This window comes from Peromyscus californicus, unplaced genomic scaffold (genome assembly GCF_007827085.1).
Source record: "Peromyscus californicus insignis strain IS unplaced genomic scaffold, ASM782708v3 Scaffold_10__1_contigs__length_136768540, whole genome shotgun sequence".
NCBI classification, from domain to species: Eukaryota; Metazoa; Chordata; class Mammalia; order Rodentia; family Cricetidae; genus Peromyscus; species Peromyscus californicus.
Genome location: NW_026294391.1, coordinates 26,114,852 through 26,134,568, shown reverse-complemented (window position 1 = coordinate 26,134,568; position 19,717 = coordinate 26,114,852). Strand labels below are relative to the sequence as shown.

The 19,717-nt window shown below is 42.6% G+C and overlaps 1 protein-coding gene across 2 annotated transcripts in view; it reads right to left on the bottom strand.

Annotated features, from left to right (window-relative positions):
* Ca5b (carbonic anhydrase 5B) overlaps window positions 1–19,717 on the bottom strand; it is a 123,677-nt gene that overhangs the window by 33,745 nt on the left and 70,215 nt on the right. For both annotated transcript variants that reach the window (XM_052718177.1, XM_052718250.1), the window contains one exon: window positions 11,312–11,506. In XM_052718177.1, coding sequence (XP_052574137.1) covers window positions 11,312–11,453 — 142 coding nt within the window. In that variant the 5' untranslated portion in view covers window positions 11,454–11,506. The remainder of the gene's footprint in view (window positions 1–11,311; window positions 11,507–19,717) is intronic.

Below are 19,717 nucleotides of genomic sequence, written 5' to 3'. Positions count from 1 at the left end.
AATGATAATAATAATAATAATAAATAAAAAATGCTGGGCATGGTGGCATACACCTTTAATCCCAGCACTTGGGAGGCAGATGCAGTCAGATCTCTGGGTTCAAGGCCAGCCTGGTCTATGTAGTGAGTTCCAGGATCGCCAGGGCTATATAGAGAGACCCTGACTAAAACATAAAATAATAATAATAATAATAATAGAAGCCTGTTTATTTTCTAATGAGAGATAGAAAGGGGTGGATCTGGATGGAGGGGAGGTAGAGAGGAACTGGGAGGAGCAGAGGAAAGATACATAAACAGCAATCAGAATATATTATATAAAGAAACTATTTTCTGGCCGGGCGGTGGTGGCGCACGCCTTTAATCCCAGCACTCGGGAGGCAGAGCCAGGCGGATCTCTGTGAGTTCGAGGCCAGCCTGGACTACCAAGTGAGTTCCAGGAAAGGCGCAAAGCTACACAGAGAAACCCTGTCTCAAAAAAAAAACCAAAAAAAAAAAAAAAAAAAGAAACTATTTTCTTTTGTTTGTTTTTTTTTTGTTTTTGTTTTTTGAGACAGGGTTTCTCTGTGTAGTTCTGACTGTCCTGGAACTCACTCTGTAGACAAGGCTGGCTTCAAACTCACATAGATCCACCTGACTCTGCTTCCCAAGTGTTGGGTTAAAAGCACGTGCCACTACCACCTGGCAAAAAGAAATTCTATTTTCTCTGCTCTTTGCAGCAGGCTGCATTGGGTGAGCTAGCCTGGGCAGTGCTGGAGAGCTCACCCTGGTGGTGATGATAAGGGAAACCTGGCAGGCTGATCAGCCCAGCTACCACCCAGGCCCAGAACCAGGGCTGAGTTGGCCCATCCCAACACCCACCTCATCTATGAACTGTTGGAGTATGTGAAGGGGATGAACCTACAGATCCAAAACAGCAGGATCTCCATGACACAGGACAACAACAGGATATCCACGAGAAGCCCCAGTGAGAGCTCATTAAAGGTGGCATAGCAGAAGCCAGAGATCTTGAGCCAGATCAATGACTTGTAGCAGTGAACACTTGCAAGAAAAGATGAATGGACTAAGGGTAAACCGTGTGACGCAACAGGCCCCACTACAGCTTCCAGGACAAGAGTCTTCTCCCCGCCTTTTTCTTTTGTTTGTTTTGTTTCTTTGTTTTGTTTGGTTTGGGTTTTTCTTTTAAATTTGGGTATCTTCTGGAGGGGAGGTTACAAGAGCAGAGAGTGGATTTGAGAGGATGGAGATAAGTGGGATTGGAATGTATGATGTGAAATCCACAGAGTCAATAAAAGTTAGAAAAAAATCTATTTTCAATGAAAGGGGAAAAAAATTAAGCACCAAGAATGGACAGACTCAAGGCCAATAGGAAGAAGAGGAGAAACATGGGGCGCAGAGACGGCTTGCTACTCTTCCAGAGTGTCTGAAATTGGTTTCCAGTGCCCACACCAGGGGGCCCACAAGCACATGAAACTCCAGCTCCAGGGGATCTGACTCCTTCTTCTGTCCTCTGCAGGTTGCTGTACAGTTATACACATACATATAAATAAAAATGAAATAAAACCTTTGAAAAAAAAGCAGGAGCAACATAAATGGACAGAAGTCAGCAGCAATTCCCTGTCCATCGTGCCCCACCACTGACTCTAAGGGTTTGATTAAGATAGTTGTGTTGTTAGCCAGAAAAATCTCCATATATGTCGGTCTCATTCTCATCTTCCTATTAACACAAAAATAGAATCCTGTCTCTGCTTCACTATTAGAGAGAAGATAATTCACTTCCTTTTAATACCTGCCCAAAGCTAAAATTCTCCAAGTCTTATTTTTAATTTTTTGTTTGCTTGATTTTATTTTATCAAAAGTGTCCCGGCACATATGGAGTCCTCCTGAGGGTGTAGACCAGTTGTTCTCAACATTAGGAAGGATTCAGCCCTCTGAAAGACATTTGACAGTTTCCAGATGCTGCAGGACAAAACTGGCATAGGGTTCTACTGCCCTCTACTGGATAAAGACCAGAGATGCTGATAAACACCCTTCCCTGAACAGGATGGACAGGCTCTCCAGAACTACCCTGCCAGAAATATCCCTAGTGCCAGAATTGAGAAACCTTCACCTAGAGCCAAAAACCATAAGTGAACTCACAGGCTGGTTCACAGCCCAGTCAGTTTCAAAGACTCCTGGCCCAAGGAAACCTTCTATCTTGCACCTCTGACATCCTCAGATTATGGCCAATAACCTGAGAAGTCATAGTGTTAAAAAGCCAACAAGTCCAGACTGGTCTACCAAGCGAGTTCCAGGACAGCTGGAGCTGTTACATAGAGAAACCCTGATTCGAAACAACCAAAAGCAAATCAAACCAAAAAACAAACAAACAAAGCCAACAGGTGAGAGTCTCCTGTGAAGATCATGGAAGAACTGGAGTGTTAGTTATCAGGTCCCTAAAACAATGCCCTCGGTCATTTTTAATTGTTCAATATTTCATTCAGAAAACAGGAATTATAAATTCTCACATTCATGCAAGCAAACACCAACCCAAGAAAACCGGGCTCAGCTTACTCCAACAACTGCTCACTTACGATTGTAATGCTAGACTCAATTGATAACTTTCGTTTTACAAATTCAGCGTCCATAAGACTTTATTTCATCCCATTCACCTCCCCTTTTACTAATCTAGACCACTGAGAATGGGAAGCCTTGGTCATTGTCCTCTTAGACAGCTTTTTGTCAAGAGCTTGTTTTTCAAAAGATACACTCATAATTATTCTCCTCTCTCCATTTCTTTCTCCTTTTAAACAAAAAGCAGATGGGGATAATTTACTGGTACTTGCTGGTTTTTCCCCTTGAAATAGGAAGATTGTGTTGCATTCTAAGAGGTTTTATTTTCACATATTTCTTAAAGAAAATAAAAACAGGCCAGGCAGTGGTGGCGCACACCTTTAATCTCAGCACTCGGGAGGCAGAGGCAGGTGGATCTCTGAGTTCGAGGCCAGCCTGGTTTACAAAGTGAGTTCCAGGATAGGCTCCAAAACTACACAGAGAAACCCTGTCTCAAAAAAAAAGAAAGAAAAAGAAAAAAGAAAAGAAAACAGCAATGATTGTGTCAAATACAGCTCAAGTTAGTAGAGTCACATTGTCCACAAGAATCTGTAATTGCTATGGTGTTAGCGCAGTGGTAGTGTTATCTCCCAGGCATGATACTGTAGGTTCAATGCCCAGGACTGCAAATAACAGTTACTATAGTAATAAAAGAGTCTGTAGCTGATAAACATCAACATTTAACTTTTTTTTTTTTTTTTTTTTTTTTTTGGTTTTTCGAGACAGGGTTTCTCTGTGTAGCTTTGCGCCTTTCCTGGAACTCACTCGGTAGCCCAGGCTGGCCTTGAACTCACAGAGATCCGCCTGGCTCTGCCTCCCAAGTGCTGGGATTAAAGGCGTGCACCACCACCGCCCGGCAACATTTAACTTTTTTAAAAGATGGTGTCTTAGAGTTTCTATTGCTGTGCAGAGACACCATGACCACAGCAGCTCTTATAAAGGAAAACATTCGATTGGGGCTTGCATACAATTGAGAGATTTAGTCCATTATCGTCATGGCACGAAACATGGCAGTGTGCCACCAGATTTGGTGTTGGAGAAGGAGCTAAGAGTTCTACAGTTGATCTGCAGGCAGCAGAAGGAGACTGTGTCCCACACTAGGCATAGCTTGAGCATAGGAGACCTCAAAGCCTGACCCCACAGTGACACACTTCCTCCAACAAGGCCACACCTCCTAACATGCAATTCCCTATGGGCCAAACATTCAAACATGTAAGTCTATGGGGGCCATTCCTATTCAAACCACCACAGATTTATTTTTGGTTTTACACATATGGTTGTTTTGCCTTCGTGACTGTGTACTAGATGCATCTCTTCAGCCGCTCAGACGTTCAGATTCCATGTTGACCATACATCTGGTCTCCACTCTAATTCATGTAGCTTTGGTGTAGTGTGTGCTTTGGCACTGTCTTCGTCTCTTTGGGCTTCTCTAACAGAATATCACAGACTGGGTGACTAAGAAACCGAAGAAATACAGTTCTCACAGCTCTAGAGTTGGGAAAGCCCAACAGAAGGCACCAGCACATTTGGCATCTGCTGGAGGCTACTTTCTGGTTGGTAGACAGCTGTCTTCCTGGTGTCAGCTCACTCCGCTCTTTATAAAAGGGCACTTATCCCATTCATAAGGGCAGAGTCCTCTTCATCTCACTGCCTCCCAAAGGCCACATCTCCTAACATCATCATTGGGATGTCAGGAATTCAACATACAAGTTTATGGGAGACACATCCAGCTCACTGCAATCAGCTATTTCTCCAGCCCTGGTTCAGCCTTTGAAACAGGAGAAACACACGCATGCTTTCGCCCCTTTGTTCCTTCTACAAAAACTCATTTCCCCTCATTCAGCTCAGGGAATGATTCCCATTACCTTTAGGTCTTGGACTTAATTGTCCCCTCCTTAGCAAAGTGTCCTCTAGTTCTCTTATAATAGGTTCCTCCCATATCCTTTTTTTTTAAAAACAGGGTCTCACTATGTAGCCCTGGCTATCATGGAACTCACTATGTGTCACAGACCAGGCTGGCCTCAAAATCACAGCAATCCACCTGCCTCTGCCTCCCCAGTGCTGAGATTAAAGGTGTGAGCCACCATACCTAGCCATTTTTTAATCACAACATTGATTTGCCCTTCCGATCTTTATTCACAGGTATAGTTAGAGTTGTATGCTTAACTATCTGCCTCTTCCACTATTCTGCAAGCCAACCTGGCTTTCAATCAGTATTTGTGGCTCATATGAATAAGAGAAAGAACACTATGAAGGTCATGAAGGTGGCACTCTCATGGATGGAATTAATTATTCATGACTTGAACAAGGATAACAAAAACAGATGTGCTATGGTAGACACAGGAAAGCTCACAAGGCCTCAACCCTAGCCAAAGATACAGGCAACCAAGGAACCCTGTGAGTGAGAGAAATTGTTTTCCTCAGGAAAGAGCACATCAAGTGATTATCCAATACCAAATGGTCATCCTGAAAACATCCATACAAAGTAACATAATACAGACTGAGCAGGTTGTACTTACTTATTTAGAAATACACATATGGCCATGAATTTGAAAAATAGCAAGGAGGAATATACGGGAAGGTTTGGAGAGAAGAGGCAAGGAGGAAATGATGTCATTATATTATAATCTCAAATATTAAAAAAAATTTAAAAGGGGGGTGGTGTTACAGTTGTTGGGAAGAAAGAAAGCAGTCCTGGCACAAGTTTCTGGGGCCCCCTGAAGCAAGGCTTGGTAGCAGTTGGGAAAACAGTTTTCATGAAACCCAGAGTATTTGACAAATGACAACGTGAGGATGGAAGTTATGAATTAGTGATATGGAACCTACATGGGATATAGATGAAAGGGACAGGGCTACCTGGAGCACAGAAAGCTTTGGGACAGGAAGACAGTCTGTAAAGAGAAGCAATTCTCTTCCCTTCTCCCTCCTCTCCTACCTTCCATCCTTTGGCTCTTTACAATTAAATTTAGAATAGCTCCAATTATTGCTCTGGTCCCTCTTTGTACCTGAGCTTTTCGGTATGATACTCACTTAGCTCACGCAGCTAGTGTAAACTGAGATGTACTATAAGTGAATGACAGTAGGGTCCTTGAAGGCTGAGAACAAAATCATGCAAAAAGTTCACTTAGAGTTCTTACAGTGATTTCATGTTGGAAATATAATATCTTTGATATATTATGTTAACTAAAATATATTAGAAGAATTAACCTATCTGCTTATTTGTACTGTTAAATTATTTATCATTTATTGTCTGTTTATTGAATGTATATGGGTGCTTTGCCTGAATATGTGTCTGTTTTGCCTACATATGTCTGTGCATTGCGTGCATGCCTGGTGCCTGCAGAGACCAGAAGAAAATGTTAGATGCCCTGAGACTAGAGTTATAGATGGTTGTGTGCCACCATGTTGGTGCTAGGAATTGAATCTAGACCCTCTAGAAGAGCATGCATCCAATGCTCTTAAGCACTGAACCATCTCTCTAGCTTTTATTTGTACTTTAAAAAATGAAGTCCTTTAAAAACACAGAATTAGGGGTTGGGGATTTAGCTCAGTGGTAGAGCGCTTGCGTAGCAAGCCCAAGGCCCTGGGTTCGGTCCTCAGCTCCGAGAGAGAGAAAAAAAAAAAAAGAAAACACAGAATTAACTATATGGCTCATATTTCTGGCTCATGTTGCACATCTATTGAACAGCACCATTTATGAATAATTCTTACAGTAATTACACATTAAAGACATCAACATCCAGAATATACTGGATTAAATAAAAATTATCATAAAAATTAGTTTCCTTCCCCTTTCCTAACCCATTAGAAAACTGAGAATGGCCGGGTGGTGGTGGCACACGCCTTTAATCCCAGCGCTTGAGAGGTAGAGGCAGGTGGATCTCTGTGAGTTCGAGGCCAGCCTGGTCTACAGAGCGAGTTCCAGGACAGCCAGGGCTGTTAAACAGAGAAACACTGTCTCGAAAAACCAAAAGAGTGGGGGAAAAAGAAAAATGAGAATGATCATTGTGTCTTATCCCCCACCAGCCAGACAGCACTGCTCTCCACCCTCACTGGCTTTCTAGCTTGTCTTTTTCATGAAGGCTGTGCTTTCCCTACAGAACCAAAGACCATCTTTGTAGGCTCTGGCCTCATTCGGGGACACACCGCTCTCCTTAAGGCATTAATGACAGCCAGGAAAGCACAGATTGCCTTGCTGGACTTTCAGGGTTGTGGGGGAACTCTGATGCTGAATTGACTGGCCAGTGGAATCACATGCCATTATCAGCACAGGGAATAAAGCCTGCATTTCCTATGCTTAGCTCCAGGGCTTCTTGTTAGTCCCAGGGAGTTGAAGATAATCCCAAGATCACCAAGAGATTCCAAGAAGCTCTCAATATCAAATACAGTTTGACACATCCGGGACGTATATCACCCAGGAGTTATCAATGAATTTTTGTTTGGTTTGTTTTTGAAACAGGGTCTCACTATGTAATTCAGGCTGGCCTGGATCCATAATCCTCCAGGTTTAGATTTCTGAATGCCTGTGTTAAAATTACAAGTGTGAGCCATTATGCCAAACTTTTAAAAAACTTTAAATGGGCTGGAGAGATGGCTCCTTAGTTAAACTTACTTGCTATTCTTGCAGAGGACTCAAGTATGGTTCCTAGCACCAACATCTGGCAACTCACAAACACCTGTAACTCCAGCTCCAGCAGACCTGATTCCCTCTTTTGGCCTCAGAGGGCACACACACACGTGGCACACATACACATGTACACATAAATAAAAATACTAAAAAGAAAATGTTAAAAAGGAAAGTCTTAAATATGTTCATTAATTTATTTTTGTCTATTTAATTATGTTTGTTTGTTGATGCTGGGATTACCATAAACATCTTTGGCCACCATCCACCATGCTCAGCTAAACAAACAAAAAAAATTTATTTGTTTTTTTTTTTTCACGCTGTAGCCCAGGCTGGCCTAGAACTCACAGAGATCTGCCTGCCTGTGCCTCCCGAGTGCTGGGATTAAAGGTGTGTGCCACCACCTCCCGGCTAAACAAAAATTTTTAACAGAACTGAAGTTTATTAAAAAACATTTTTGACATAGATTTTTTTTTCTTAAGTCAGGGTCTCAGTATGTAGCCCTGGCTGTCCTGAAACTCCCACTATGTACACCAAACTGGCCTTGAACTCCTAGAGATTCAATGCCTCTGCCTCCCAAGTTCTGGAATTAAAGGTGTGTGCCACTACTCTGGTTTAACATAGATTTTTAAGTATAGAAAAAAAAACAATAATAAGACATACTCAAGTGTAGGTATGAACTTCTTAAAGGAGAGTCACCTAAATAACCCCCCTCAGATTAATTTACTTTTTATTTATTTATTTTTACTCCTGTGTCTGTGTCTATGTCTGACATGTGGTGTGTGTGTGTGTGTGTGTGTGTGTGTACGCACACATGCATGCCCGAGGAGGCCAGAAGAGGGTATCAGGTCCTCTGGAGCTGGAGTTATAGGTAGGTGTGAGTTACTCAACTTAGGTGCTAGCCCTCTGTAAGAGCAGTAAGAACTCTTAACTGTTGAGCCATCTCTCCAGCCCCCTAAGCAAGCTTCATAAATGCTATTGTTGTCCAGGCTTTGTGGTCTTCCAAATTAAATGGGGATGTAATAAAACAATGTTGTAAAAACTGCAAACATGAATATTCAGTAGAATTTCTTCTGAAGACTGAAATTTCCAGTGCGGTAACTATTAAGCACACATGGTTATAAAATATTAATGAATTTAAATTGACATGTATATACATGAGACTAGTGAGTACATTTTTTTCTTTTCATTTTTGTCTTTTATTTCTTTCTTTGTTTTTGTCTTTGTAGTTTCATAATTTTTTTTAGTGGCTGTATTTTATATAGTACAGTTCAATAATTCCAATGTTTCTCTTCCTTATTAAAAAAAAAAAAGCCAGATGTGGTGACACACAGCTGTAATCCCTGCACTAAAGAAATGAGGACAGAAGAATCAGAGTTTTAAGGGCAGCCCCAGCTACAAAGCAATTTTGAGGCCAGCCTGAGCTACATGAAACCCTGTCTCAAAAAAACCAAACAAATAATTGTAGAAAGATCAAGAACACTAAGCATCATTAATGTAATAACAAATGTGTACCATTTTTATTCTCCATCATCTTCTTTATACCTTTATTAAATTCATTAAGTTAAAAATTACTAAATCATCAAACTCATTTTCCTATGTTTTAAGATCTTCTGCCTAATTTTTTAATGTAGCAATTAGGCTAAATGGCACTCTGAGTGACACTGATTTTTATTTTCATCTCTGGTAATGGGCATATAGCTTATTAAGACCTCAGGAGTTACTGACTGCATCTTGGGAAAACAGCAAACAGCAATTTGACTAGACAGCCCATGATAACTAAACAGAGAAAAAAGGTGGCAGGCAATGAGCACAATGCTTCTGAATTTGCCACACTCTGCTATTTCCTTTACTCCTTGTTCTGCTTTACATTACCTGAAAATGGTCAGATCTGAAGCTGGTGCAGAGGTGCAGGACTGAATACTGGCACTCCCAGTGACTAAGGCAGGAAGAAGATCAAGATTTCAAGGCCATCCTGGGCTACATAGTGAGTTGGAAGTCAGCCTGGGTTACATGAGCCCAGACAAACAGCACATGAAATGCTCAGATTTGAACATCTGAGGCAAGCACTGAACCTATGATGACAAAAATGAGGAAGGTAAGAACGATCAGGACAGGGTCTAGTGCGGCGGCTCAGGGATTAAGAGCACTTGCTGCTCTTCCAGAGGTTCTGGGTTTGGTTCCCAGCACCCACATGGTGGCTCATAACCATCTGTAATTCTGGTTCCAGCAGATCTAAGTCCTTCTTCTGACCTCCAAAGGCACCCTCAAACATGCATGTGGTGCACAGACATACATGCAGGCAAACACACACACAAAATAAAATGAATAAATCTAAGAATGATCATGATACTAATAGGAGCTGCTAGTACTGACGTTCTAGCCTTTGACAACCTCAAGTCCTTCTTGTCTCGGAGCACTGGCCTTCTGCTGGGCTACTGAGCTGTCAGAAACAGTGAGTATTGTCTTCACAAGCAAGCAGGGGAAGGATGGGCCAGCAGAAGAGGAAATATGCTCACTGGGGCAACAAAGACCATAATATTCTCCTGCCTGAAAAAGGGTTGGAACAGTGTTATATGCCAAGAGCCAAATAGGAAACCGTGCCCCATGTTCCCCACCGACTTGGAAACAAGAGCATGTCTTACTATATGAGAGATTAATCAAGGGAAGTTGACTTTCTCTGCCCTCCTGTCTGCAGCAAGCTGTCCTCAAAACACAGCAGACAGGGTTTTAGATGTTTAACTTTCAACCTTCTGCTGCAGCGTAAAAGAGGAAAAGTTTAGTAGCTGGATCAATATGACTAATTTTTTCCATTTTAGGCCTTAGACCACAAAGTACCAGAATTCACAGTAAGCCAGTCTGGATAGGATGTGGGCACGCTTGTAGGAGGAAGCCACACCCAGCAAACAGAAATTTCGTATGACTCAGGCCAATTTCTTTTAATAAGAAGACACCCAGTGCTGAAGGCAATAGGAATTTACAGTTAAAATAGATTTGTGGAGCAGTTTCAGAATCCTGAGCTTAAGCTAGATTAACACTATCATTGGCAAGCATTTTCTTTTTTACCCATCTTTTAATTATATACATACAGGGTCAGGAAGAAACCTAGATCTCAGTGCAGGCCAACATTCAAAAAGTCTGTGTGAGGCTTTTTTGTTTTGTTTTTCTGATAGTGGAAATTTTCTCTTTAGTGCTACACTTAGCTACTTCATCTGCCCATAAACGCAAATATACACACCATCCTTTCTCATCATCTCAATGGTTCTTATCCAGGGGGTAGTTTTGTTCCCTAGAACTCATTAGGAAAAGTCTACAGACACTTTTGATTCTTATAACGGGGGAGGGGGTGCTGCAACTAGGATCGAGGGAGTAAACACACTCCCCGCAGCCCCACACCCGTTCCCCGGGTGGAGAATCCCTTTAACACCATGACGTGGACAATAACTTACGTCTCCAAGGGAGCCACAGGGCACTGAAGGAAGACCATCTGCTGCCTCATTTGATCTCACATATTTTCAGCAGAGCACACACTTACAAGCTGGTCAGCTAGAATTGAGTCTGGGATTTATAACTCCAGGCAGAATATTCTGGAGCATGAAGACAACCACCCATGTGCAAAATTTAATCTGCAAATTCTATAAATGTAAGCTCTACTGCAACAGTTTGCAGTCTGCGCATCAACCTTAGTCAAAAGAAACAATATGATACCAGATTTCAAGACATTTCAAAGTTTTCATAGCCTCGTCCACTTTCAGCAGGACATCATTTAGCATGCTAAAACAGGTCTAAAAGGACTTTCCATGTCTGCTGTCTTTACAGTCATGTTCACAGGCTTTTTGTTTTGTTTTGTTTTGTTTTGTTTTTGGAGACAGGGTTACTCTGTGTAGCATTGGTTGTCCTGGAACTTACTTTGTAGACCAGGCTGGCCTTGAACTCACAGAGGTCCTCCTGCCTCTGCCTCCCAAGTACTGGGATTAAAGGTGTGCACCAATATCGCCCCGAATGTTCACAATTCTTAAAGTGTATAATCCCACATTGAAATTTCTACAGGGAATCAGCAACCAACCTTTTCACTCTCTTAAAGGAGTGGAATACTCACAGGCTCGGTTCCGGGTTCTGTAAGTGCAGGTGTAAAGACTGCAGGACCTCACTGGCATAGACCTCGGAACCTGGAAGCTTCTCCACAGCAATGTACAGGGAGACGCTCGCAGAATCACTCTGAGGTGATTCACCACCGGCATCTTTAGCTTGGACTTTCCAGCAGTGGCTAAACACCTGGAGGGAGCCTAAAGACCTGGAGGAGGGCAGAAGAAGGAAAGCTAGACACAGTGCCCAACACCGAGTGAACAGCCCAAGGAAGCCTCAGAGAAGACAACACTGGGAAGGCTACTTCACACCCTGATGTGGGGGTGGGGCAAATGAGAGCCAATAGTTTATTCACTCTTGTTTTTCAAACTGAGTGCCTTGGTGGCATGCAGGGTTCAGAGGACTGACTCATGAGTTTGGCCATTCCTTCAGAGTTGGCAAACATTAGAGGCCCAGAGAAAAGATTCTTCCTCATACACATAAAGATTGTTGGTGGTAGCTACCATTTCTTAAAATTAAAAGAAAATTTATTCCCTTAAATCCTAATTAGTTACCCAGTATGGTATTTACATGTCGGAAGAATTCAATGATTAATGCTCCCTTCAGGCAGCCTGAATTAAAACAAAAAACATTTGTTCCTGGCTTGCTTTTAAAAACAATAACAACAGCAGCAGATACATCCTGCCAAAAGAGTTCTGGGTAGTTTTGAAATCTAAATTGAAGTATAATCTGTGACTCTTGCTCTGGAACACAGAAAAACCGGCCAATGGTGAAGTCTTAAATCTTGTCTCTACCACGCCCATTCACAGTGATAGTTTCCGAAGCAATGCTTTCCAAGGTACCGCCACAGAGGCCTCAGATTATGGTACCATTAACTTGGACCATTTCCCTTCCAGCAGTCCCTCACCCCTGCTCCACTATTGCTTCATTAACTTCTCCTGAAGACTCTTGTCCCTGTAACAAGTGAACAGACAAGTTCTCAAATGAAAAAATACCAACAAATGACCAAAACTTCTTTAAAGCCCACATTCATTCCTAAAACCTTTCTCCTGCCTTCTGTGCCTGGTTAATTCCTGCTCACCAGTTATGTGACTGACTACAGAGCCACTCCCTTAAAGGCTCCCTCAACTCACACTCACCAGGTTAGCATAACACCCTCTTCTTGGTGCTTATCACAGCTGAATTAAGTAGTTGATCAGAAATGCACTTTACAATTCCATTCTACCCAGAACCCAAGCTCCCTGGTGGAAGCTGCATCTCTTAGGGGCAATGCCTTAAAAAAAAAAACATGGGTTTGGGGACTGGAGAGATGACTCAGCAGTTAATAGCACTGGTTGCTCTTCTGGAGGACCAGGGTTCAATTCCCAGGACCCACATGGTGGCTCATGACCATCTGTAACTCCAGTTCCAGGGGATCCAAAGCCCTCTTTCTGGACTCCATAGACTCTGCATGCACCTAGTGCACAGACATACACACAGACAAAATATCTGTACACATAAAGTTTAAAAAAAATAAAACATGGGCCAGGCGGTGGTGGCGCACGCCTTTAATCCCAGCACTCGGGAGGCAGAGCCAGGCGGATCTCTGTGAGTTCGAGGCCAGCCTGGGCTACCAAGTGAGTCCCAGGAAAGGCGCAAAGCTGCACAGAGAAACCCTGTCTCGAAAAACCAAAAAAAAAAAAAAAAACAAAACAAAACATGGATTTGAGGACCTGAGCAGTTTTCCTTGTGGTGGTGAACTGTAGATCTTAATTGTAAGAACTGAGAATTGTGATATGACAGCCAGGAACGGTCCCAAGGGTCTTTCCTAGGGTTCTGTTTTATTAATTTTATTATTGCAGTGGTAAGTATCCCAAGGTTTCATGTATGCCAGGCAAGTGCTTTACCACAGAGTTATACTCTCAGACCACATGGTTTGTTTATATTATTTTTTACTCTAGTTTAGGCACTTAAGGGTGGGAATTCTCCCAACACTTTAGGTTGTTGTTTCAACGTTTATTATAATTTCCTTTGTTCCAGATACTATGTTGGACACTGTGATTCTAAGGAGGGACAAAAGACATTAAAAAATAAATCCTGATACATGGTATTATGTTACGTTGCTAGAGGGAAAGAACTCCACTTTATCTCTGTTGCTGTGTATTTCAGCTTACACTTCCAGGTCATAGTCCATCATTGAGGGGAATCAGGGCAGGAACTCAAGCTTGAGCTTGAAGCAGATACCATGGAAGAATGCTGCCTGATGACTTGCTTGCTTGATGGCTTGCTCTGGCTCAAGCTCAGCTAGCTAGCTTCCTTATATAGCTTATATGTGTGTACACATACCCATGCATAAAAATAATAGTAAATAAGAATGTAAAATAATCTTGCTCAGAATGACTACCAAAAACCAACCTAACATCATCTACATGTCACAGCTAAAATAGAGTGGAGGAGTTGCCCGTCTATTGTAAAGTAAAATGCATTGTCTCATATAAAGATAAACGAAGCACATGTAGTACCGACCATAGCAAACTATAGACCAGAAGGCAGACTGATGGTTGCTAGGGCGGCAATGAAAGGGAAAACAGCAACTGGCCACTTACTAGGGAGGAGTGTTCTTGAGGTGATGGAAGCTTGTGGAACTAAACAGAGGTGGCAGTTATACAAAACTGTGAAAAGTCTAAATGCTACTGCAATTTTCACTTAAGGAAGTTAGTTGTATTTTGTGTGACTTTTTTTACCTGAACATTTGTATTTTCTAAAGCAAAGAACTAGGGAATGCAGCAAACCATTTCACAGGAAGGTGTTTACCACGCTCGAGTTCCTGCCTTGAATGGAAAAAAACAGCTCCCGACACTTTGGTCTTGACTAGGGGGCAAAGGCACAAAATAAAAAGAAAAGTTGGGAGACTCTACAGATGCTTTTCACTACAGACGTGAATCTCTTCTTCCCAAGAAGAGTATTAGATGGAAAAAAAGAGTGAAAGTACCCCCTCAGAAAACTGGGATCATGAGCCCCACCCCCCCAACCCCAGTGCCAAAGCAAGGAGGCAAAGGATGTGAGCTCGGCCTCCTTTCCCTCTTCAAGCAGCACATGCCTGCTATCCAGTGGCTAGGAGCTGGCTGCTTTCCTCTGCACTGCTGCCCTTGACCTTGCTCCTTTTGAGCTAGAGGGAAGAAGGAAGGCTACCTGTGAGTAAGAGAGAAGTCAGAGCGGCAGTGACAGTGTGTCCTGTGAGAAGAGGAGCAGTTACTTCCTATAGTTACTCTCCCAGGGACAGTCAAGGGCTCCAGGCAGAACAGTAACTGTCATCACGCCATCTCCCCAGATGGTTACACTGGTCTCTCACCCAGTCCCCAGCATGCAGTGTGCATTACTTTGTCAAATGCACACCCAGGAGCAGCAAAGTGCATCCATCACACAAGAGGAGAGACTGAGAAGATGTTTCCAAAGCCAATGGCAGTCCTCACTTCTAGCCTGACTCTATCGAGGGCTTTTAAGCAAGTGATTTCTAAACTGTGTGTAAATTTGCTCAAAGGGTGTTTGAAATCCTCAAACCAAAGTTAAAAATCAATGTTATTTATAGTTTTATATGGTTTTGAGTGTATACATCTTTGGATAAAGCATGTATGCCAAGTCAGAGTCAATATTTAAACACAATCTTGTAAGAAACTATTTTGCTAGGGGATGAGGAGATAGCTCAACTGGTAAAGTGCTTGTTCTGTAAGCATGAGGATCTGAGTTCGGATCTCCAGTACCCATGTAAAAAGTCAGGTGTTGCAGAGCATGCCTGTAATCTCAGCTCCGGGGGAAACAGGCAGCAGGATCCCCACAGCTTACTGGACAGTCTAGCCAATTGGTGAGCTCCAGGGTCAATGAGTGACCCTGTCTTTTCAAAAAAGGCAGTAACTGAGGAAGATACACATACATTATCTTGTTTTCAAATATCATCTTTAACTGAATTAACTGAGCAGCCTTACAGAATAAGAGCTCATTGACCATCTCAATTCGTCATTTGGTTCTGCTTTCTTTTCTTAATCTTTCATTATGGAAAACTTCAAATTTATACATCAGGCCCCCTGGACTTGCATACATGGATTCAGCCAAACAGGAATCAAAAATACATGGAAAAGAGTTTTACCTGTTTTGGACATATACCACTTATTTTCAGTTTGAATTTTTTGTAATTTAAAATTGTTTTTCACTGGGTGTAGTGGTACAAACCTATAATACCAGCACTTGAGAAGCTGAGGTAAGAAGATTTCTAATTTGAGGCAAGCCTGGGCTACCTAGTGAGATTCTTTCCAAAACATGGGCATCAAAATAAATAAATGAAAATATTTAATGTACATAAAACACAAAATTGTGCGTATTTACAGAGTACTATATGTTATTTCAACACATGTCTATATTATGACTATGTCACTTTATATAAAAGACTTGAGCATCTTCATATTTGGTTTCTGAGTAGATCATACAATCAATCTCCATGGGATGATTGCATAGTGAAAAATTATTATCCTAAAACCAGCTACATGCCCTGTGGTGGTGGCACATGCCTTTAATCCTAGCACTTGGGAGGCAGAAGCAGGTGGATCTCTATGAGTTCGAGGCCAGACTGGTCTACAAAGCAAGTTCCAGGACACTTAGGGCTGTTACACAGAGAAATATCTGTCTCGAAAAACCAAAAACAACAACAACAACAACAAATACCAGCTACCAGCTATATATCCAGCATTCTATTTCAACAAGTATCTATCTATTAATAATCATGTTTTTTTATTAATACCCCTGCTTATCCTCCTTGGGTCATTTTAAAGATTTATTTGTTTGTTTATTTTATGTGTATGTGTGTGTGTTGTTTTTTTGCTGTTGTTTTTGTTTGCTTGTTTGCTTGAGACAGGGTCTCACTTTGTAGCCTTGGCTGGCCTGCAACTGGCTATATATACCAAACTGACCTTGAACTCACAGAGATCTACCTGCCTCTGCTTCCCCAGTTCTGGGATTAAAGTCATGCACAGTCATGTCTGGATTCCCTTCCCTTTGGCTTTTTTTTTTTGAGACTAAATCTCACTATGTAGCCCAGTCCTGGAACTCACTATGTAGCCCAGGTTGGCCTTGAACCTGCAGGGAAGGAATCTTCTGCCTCTGTGTCCCTAGTGTTGGGATTCTAGGCATGCAGCACTACACCCAGAAGTTTGGGATAATTTTAAATGCCATGTTTAAAGCCAGTTCCATCAAACAACTGCAACTACTGGATTTCCTCTACAAAACTGATTTGATACTAAAATGGAATTTCAAAACTATCAGGAGATGTAAGGAAAATTTGCTTAGCTCTGTGCCGTCTCTGAATTGAGTTGCATTCCCGAACGGAAGCAGTAGTGAACAGTAATCTGATGGACAGCAGTGTATTAGGGTATTGAGGAAAGAATATGCCCTCTCCTCACTCCCCAAAGCTTGCAATCTATAAGGAAAAACAAATACTTTAGGTTTTTCCTATCTTTAAGAATTTGTGATAAAAACATGCATCATTTCCATTTTAACCAATTTTAATTCTACAAATTCAAAAGCATTAAATACATTCATAACATTATGTCGCCATCACCCCTATCTGTGCTCAAAGCTTTTTCACCATCTGTAGCTAGAGTTTTCCTGCCTGGCCCACAGTCAGGACAAATCTCTATCACCCGCCAGTCCCACAGCCGCTTAGACCCGACCAAGTAAACACAGAGACTTATATTGGTTACAAACTGTATGGCCGTGGCAGGCTTCTTGCTAACTGTTCTTACAGCGTAAATTAATCCATTTCTATAAATCTATACCTTGCCACGTGGCTTGTGGCTTACCAGCATCTTCACATGCTGTTTGTCATCGTGGCGGCTGGCAGTGTCTCTCTGACTCAGCCTTCCACTTCCCAGCTTTATTCTCCTCCTTGTCCTGCCTACACTTCCTGCCTATCCACTGGCCAATCAGTGATTTATTTATTGACCAATCAGCAACACACTTGACATACAGAACATCCCACAGCAGCCATCCATCTCCAGTGTAAACTCTGCACTTATTAATACCTCCTCCCCACTCCTTACTAACCTCTAGTCTACTGTAAGTCCCTGTGTATGACTATTCCAGGTACCCCATATGAATGGAATTACAGTAGTTCTTCTTTTGTGGCTGCCTTAACTTCATTTAGCGTCATAGAATGGGAATCTCTTCATTAAAGCTGGGTGTGACGATAGCCACAGTGCAGCGCAATGAGGACACAGAGCAAGGGCTCTAAGTTTTAGATCAGAGGTATCAGGGATGATTCAGCCAGAGGGGTAAACGTACAGAGGAGGACAAGGGAAACCAGGCAAAATGATGGCACGAGGAGGGTGATCAGGTACCAAAGCCAGAGAGGACAACTGAGGCTGAAACGGGCTTTATCCCGTGAACAATGCCAGTGTCAGGAGGGATGTAAGCAAAGGTTCCACAGAAAAAAAAGGCTCCTTTCTTGCTTACAGTGTTAGTGGTATGAGAAACTTAGTAACTTTCAGGAAGATAATACCAGGTACAGTGTGTACTCAACAGAAGGAGAATGCCAGCTCAGTCTTCAGATGGAAGGTTTTAATAAGTCAAGGCCACGGGTATACCTGCAAGGCACAAACTGTACGAACAGATGGATGGACACACACATGGCCAGAGCACACAGTCCTGCACATGCACTCCCTGGGGCCCTTAAACACATTAGTATGGTTCCCAGAGAAGTCTCGCCTATGGCTTCCTTCCTCACACAGTCGTCAGGAAATCCCTGAGGTGAGGCTGAGTTGTCTGACAAGCTGAGACTAAACAGACGAATGCCTCACACTCAACAATCACCCTGTCATATGACAAGGTCCAGGCTGATGATCCGTGACACCTGGCCCAGAAGGAACACTGCCTATGCATCTCAAGACAGGCTTTTAGGGCTAGGGGGTCAGGAAGGCTCTAGAGGACCTGATGTCACCCTTACTCTGCCATGTTCCGAAGGGCCTGTCGTGTTCTGGAAATCTGAACCTCTGTTGCGTATCCCACTGAAGGGGACCCTGACTCTTCAGACTTTCTTTTGTATTGCATGAACAAAACAAAACAACAACAAGGGACTGAGGATGTGGCTCAGCTGGTACTGTGCTTGCCTAAAATGAAGCCCTGTGCTTGATCCCTGGCCCCTCATAAACAGGGCATGGTGGCTCAGGCCTGTAGTCCTAGTACTCAGAACTCAGGAGGCAGAGGCAGAGGCAGGAGGATCAGAACTTGAAGGTTGGCCACACAGGGAGTGCAATTCAAGCCTGGTTTTCGAAAGACCATATTTTTTTAAAAAAAAATCCAAATCTCTGTTTTGAAACCAGGTGAAAAGATCTCTGAACCTCCTTCCTACCATCCCAAGTCTTCTATTAATACCTGTAATTGCACTGGCCTAGCAGGGACCAGGGCATGCAGTGGAAGGCAGGGCTGGATGAGGTTCTGAGATTCACGTGGGGGAATACAAGTTTCCAAGGGACTAGAAGCATTTTGGATGTCATTCCATGTCATGGATGGTTTCTGATAGCTCCAGCAGAAGAGCACGGGATGGGGAGCAGAGCCAGACAAGTCAAGGAGGTGATTATGTCAATCATCCTTCATTCATGTGTAGTTTCTTCAAGATAGCAATTGAACACCAGGCCCTCTTCTAGGCTCAGGGGAACAAAGCCAAGTTCCTACCCTCGTGAAGCTTATGTTTTATTAGGGAGAAATAGATCATAAACAAGTAGTGTGGTAAGTCAGTTGTAGAGGTGATTCAAGTACGTTCGATGAAATATAGATAAGGATACAATGAATCAGGAGTGCCACTGGGGCAGGAGTGTTATATTTGGCCTCACTGATGAAGTGATATTTGAGCTAAGGCCTGAAAGGGGTAGAGAATTTGTTAAATAGTCATCTAAAGAAAGGACATTTTAGCCGGGCGATGGTGGCGCACGCCTTTAATCCCAGCACTCAGGAGGCAGAGCCAGGTGGATCTCTGTGAGATCGAGGCCAGCCTGGGCTACCAAGTGAGTTCCAGGAAAGGCGCAAAGCTACACAGAGAAACCTTGTCTCAAAAATCAAAAAAAAAGAAAGAAGAAAGGACATTCTAGGTAAGGCAAAATGTTTGTGCGAAGAGCCCGAAGTAGAGCACAACTGGCATATTAAAGGGGTAGTGAGGAGACTAACATGGCCAAAGCAAAGGGACCAGGATAAAAACAAGAAGCAGATGAGACCCAGAGGCAATGGATGTCATATACTACAGACTTCTATACCATAATAATGGTTCTTTCTCTAAATCAAGGTTTTTCAACTTTGGCATTGTTAACTAGAAGAGTCTTGGTTTCGAGAGGCTGTCCTGTGTATTGTGGGCTACTCACCTGGATAACCCTATTATCCAGGGTTCAGTAGAAGCTAATAG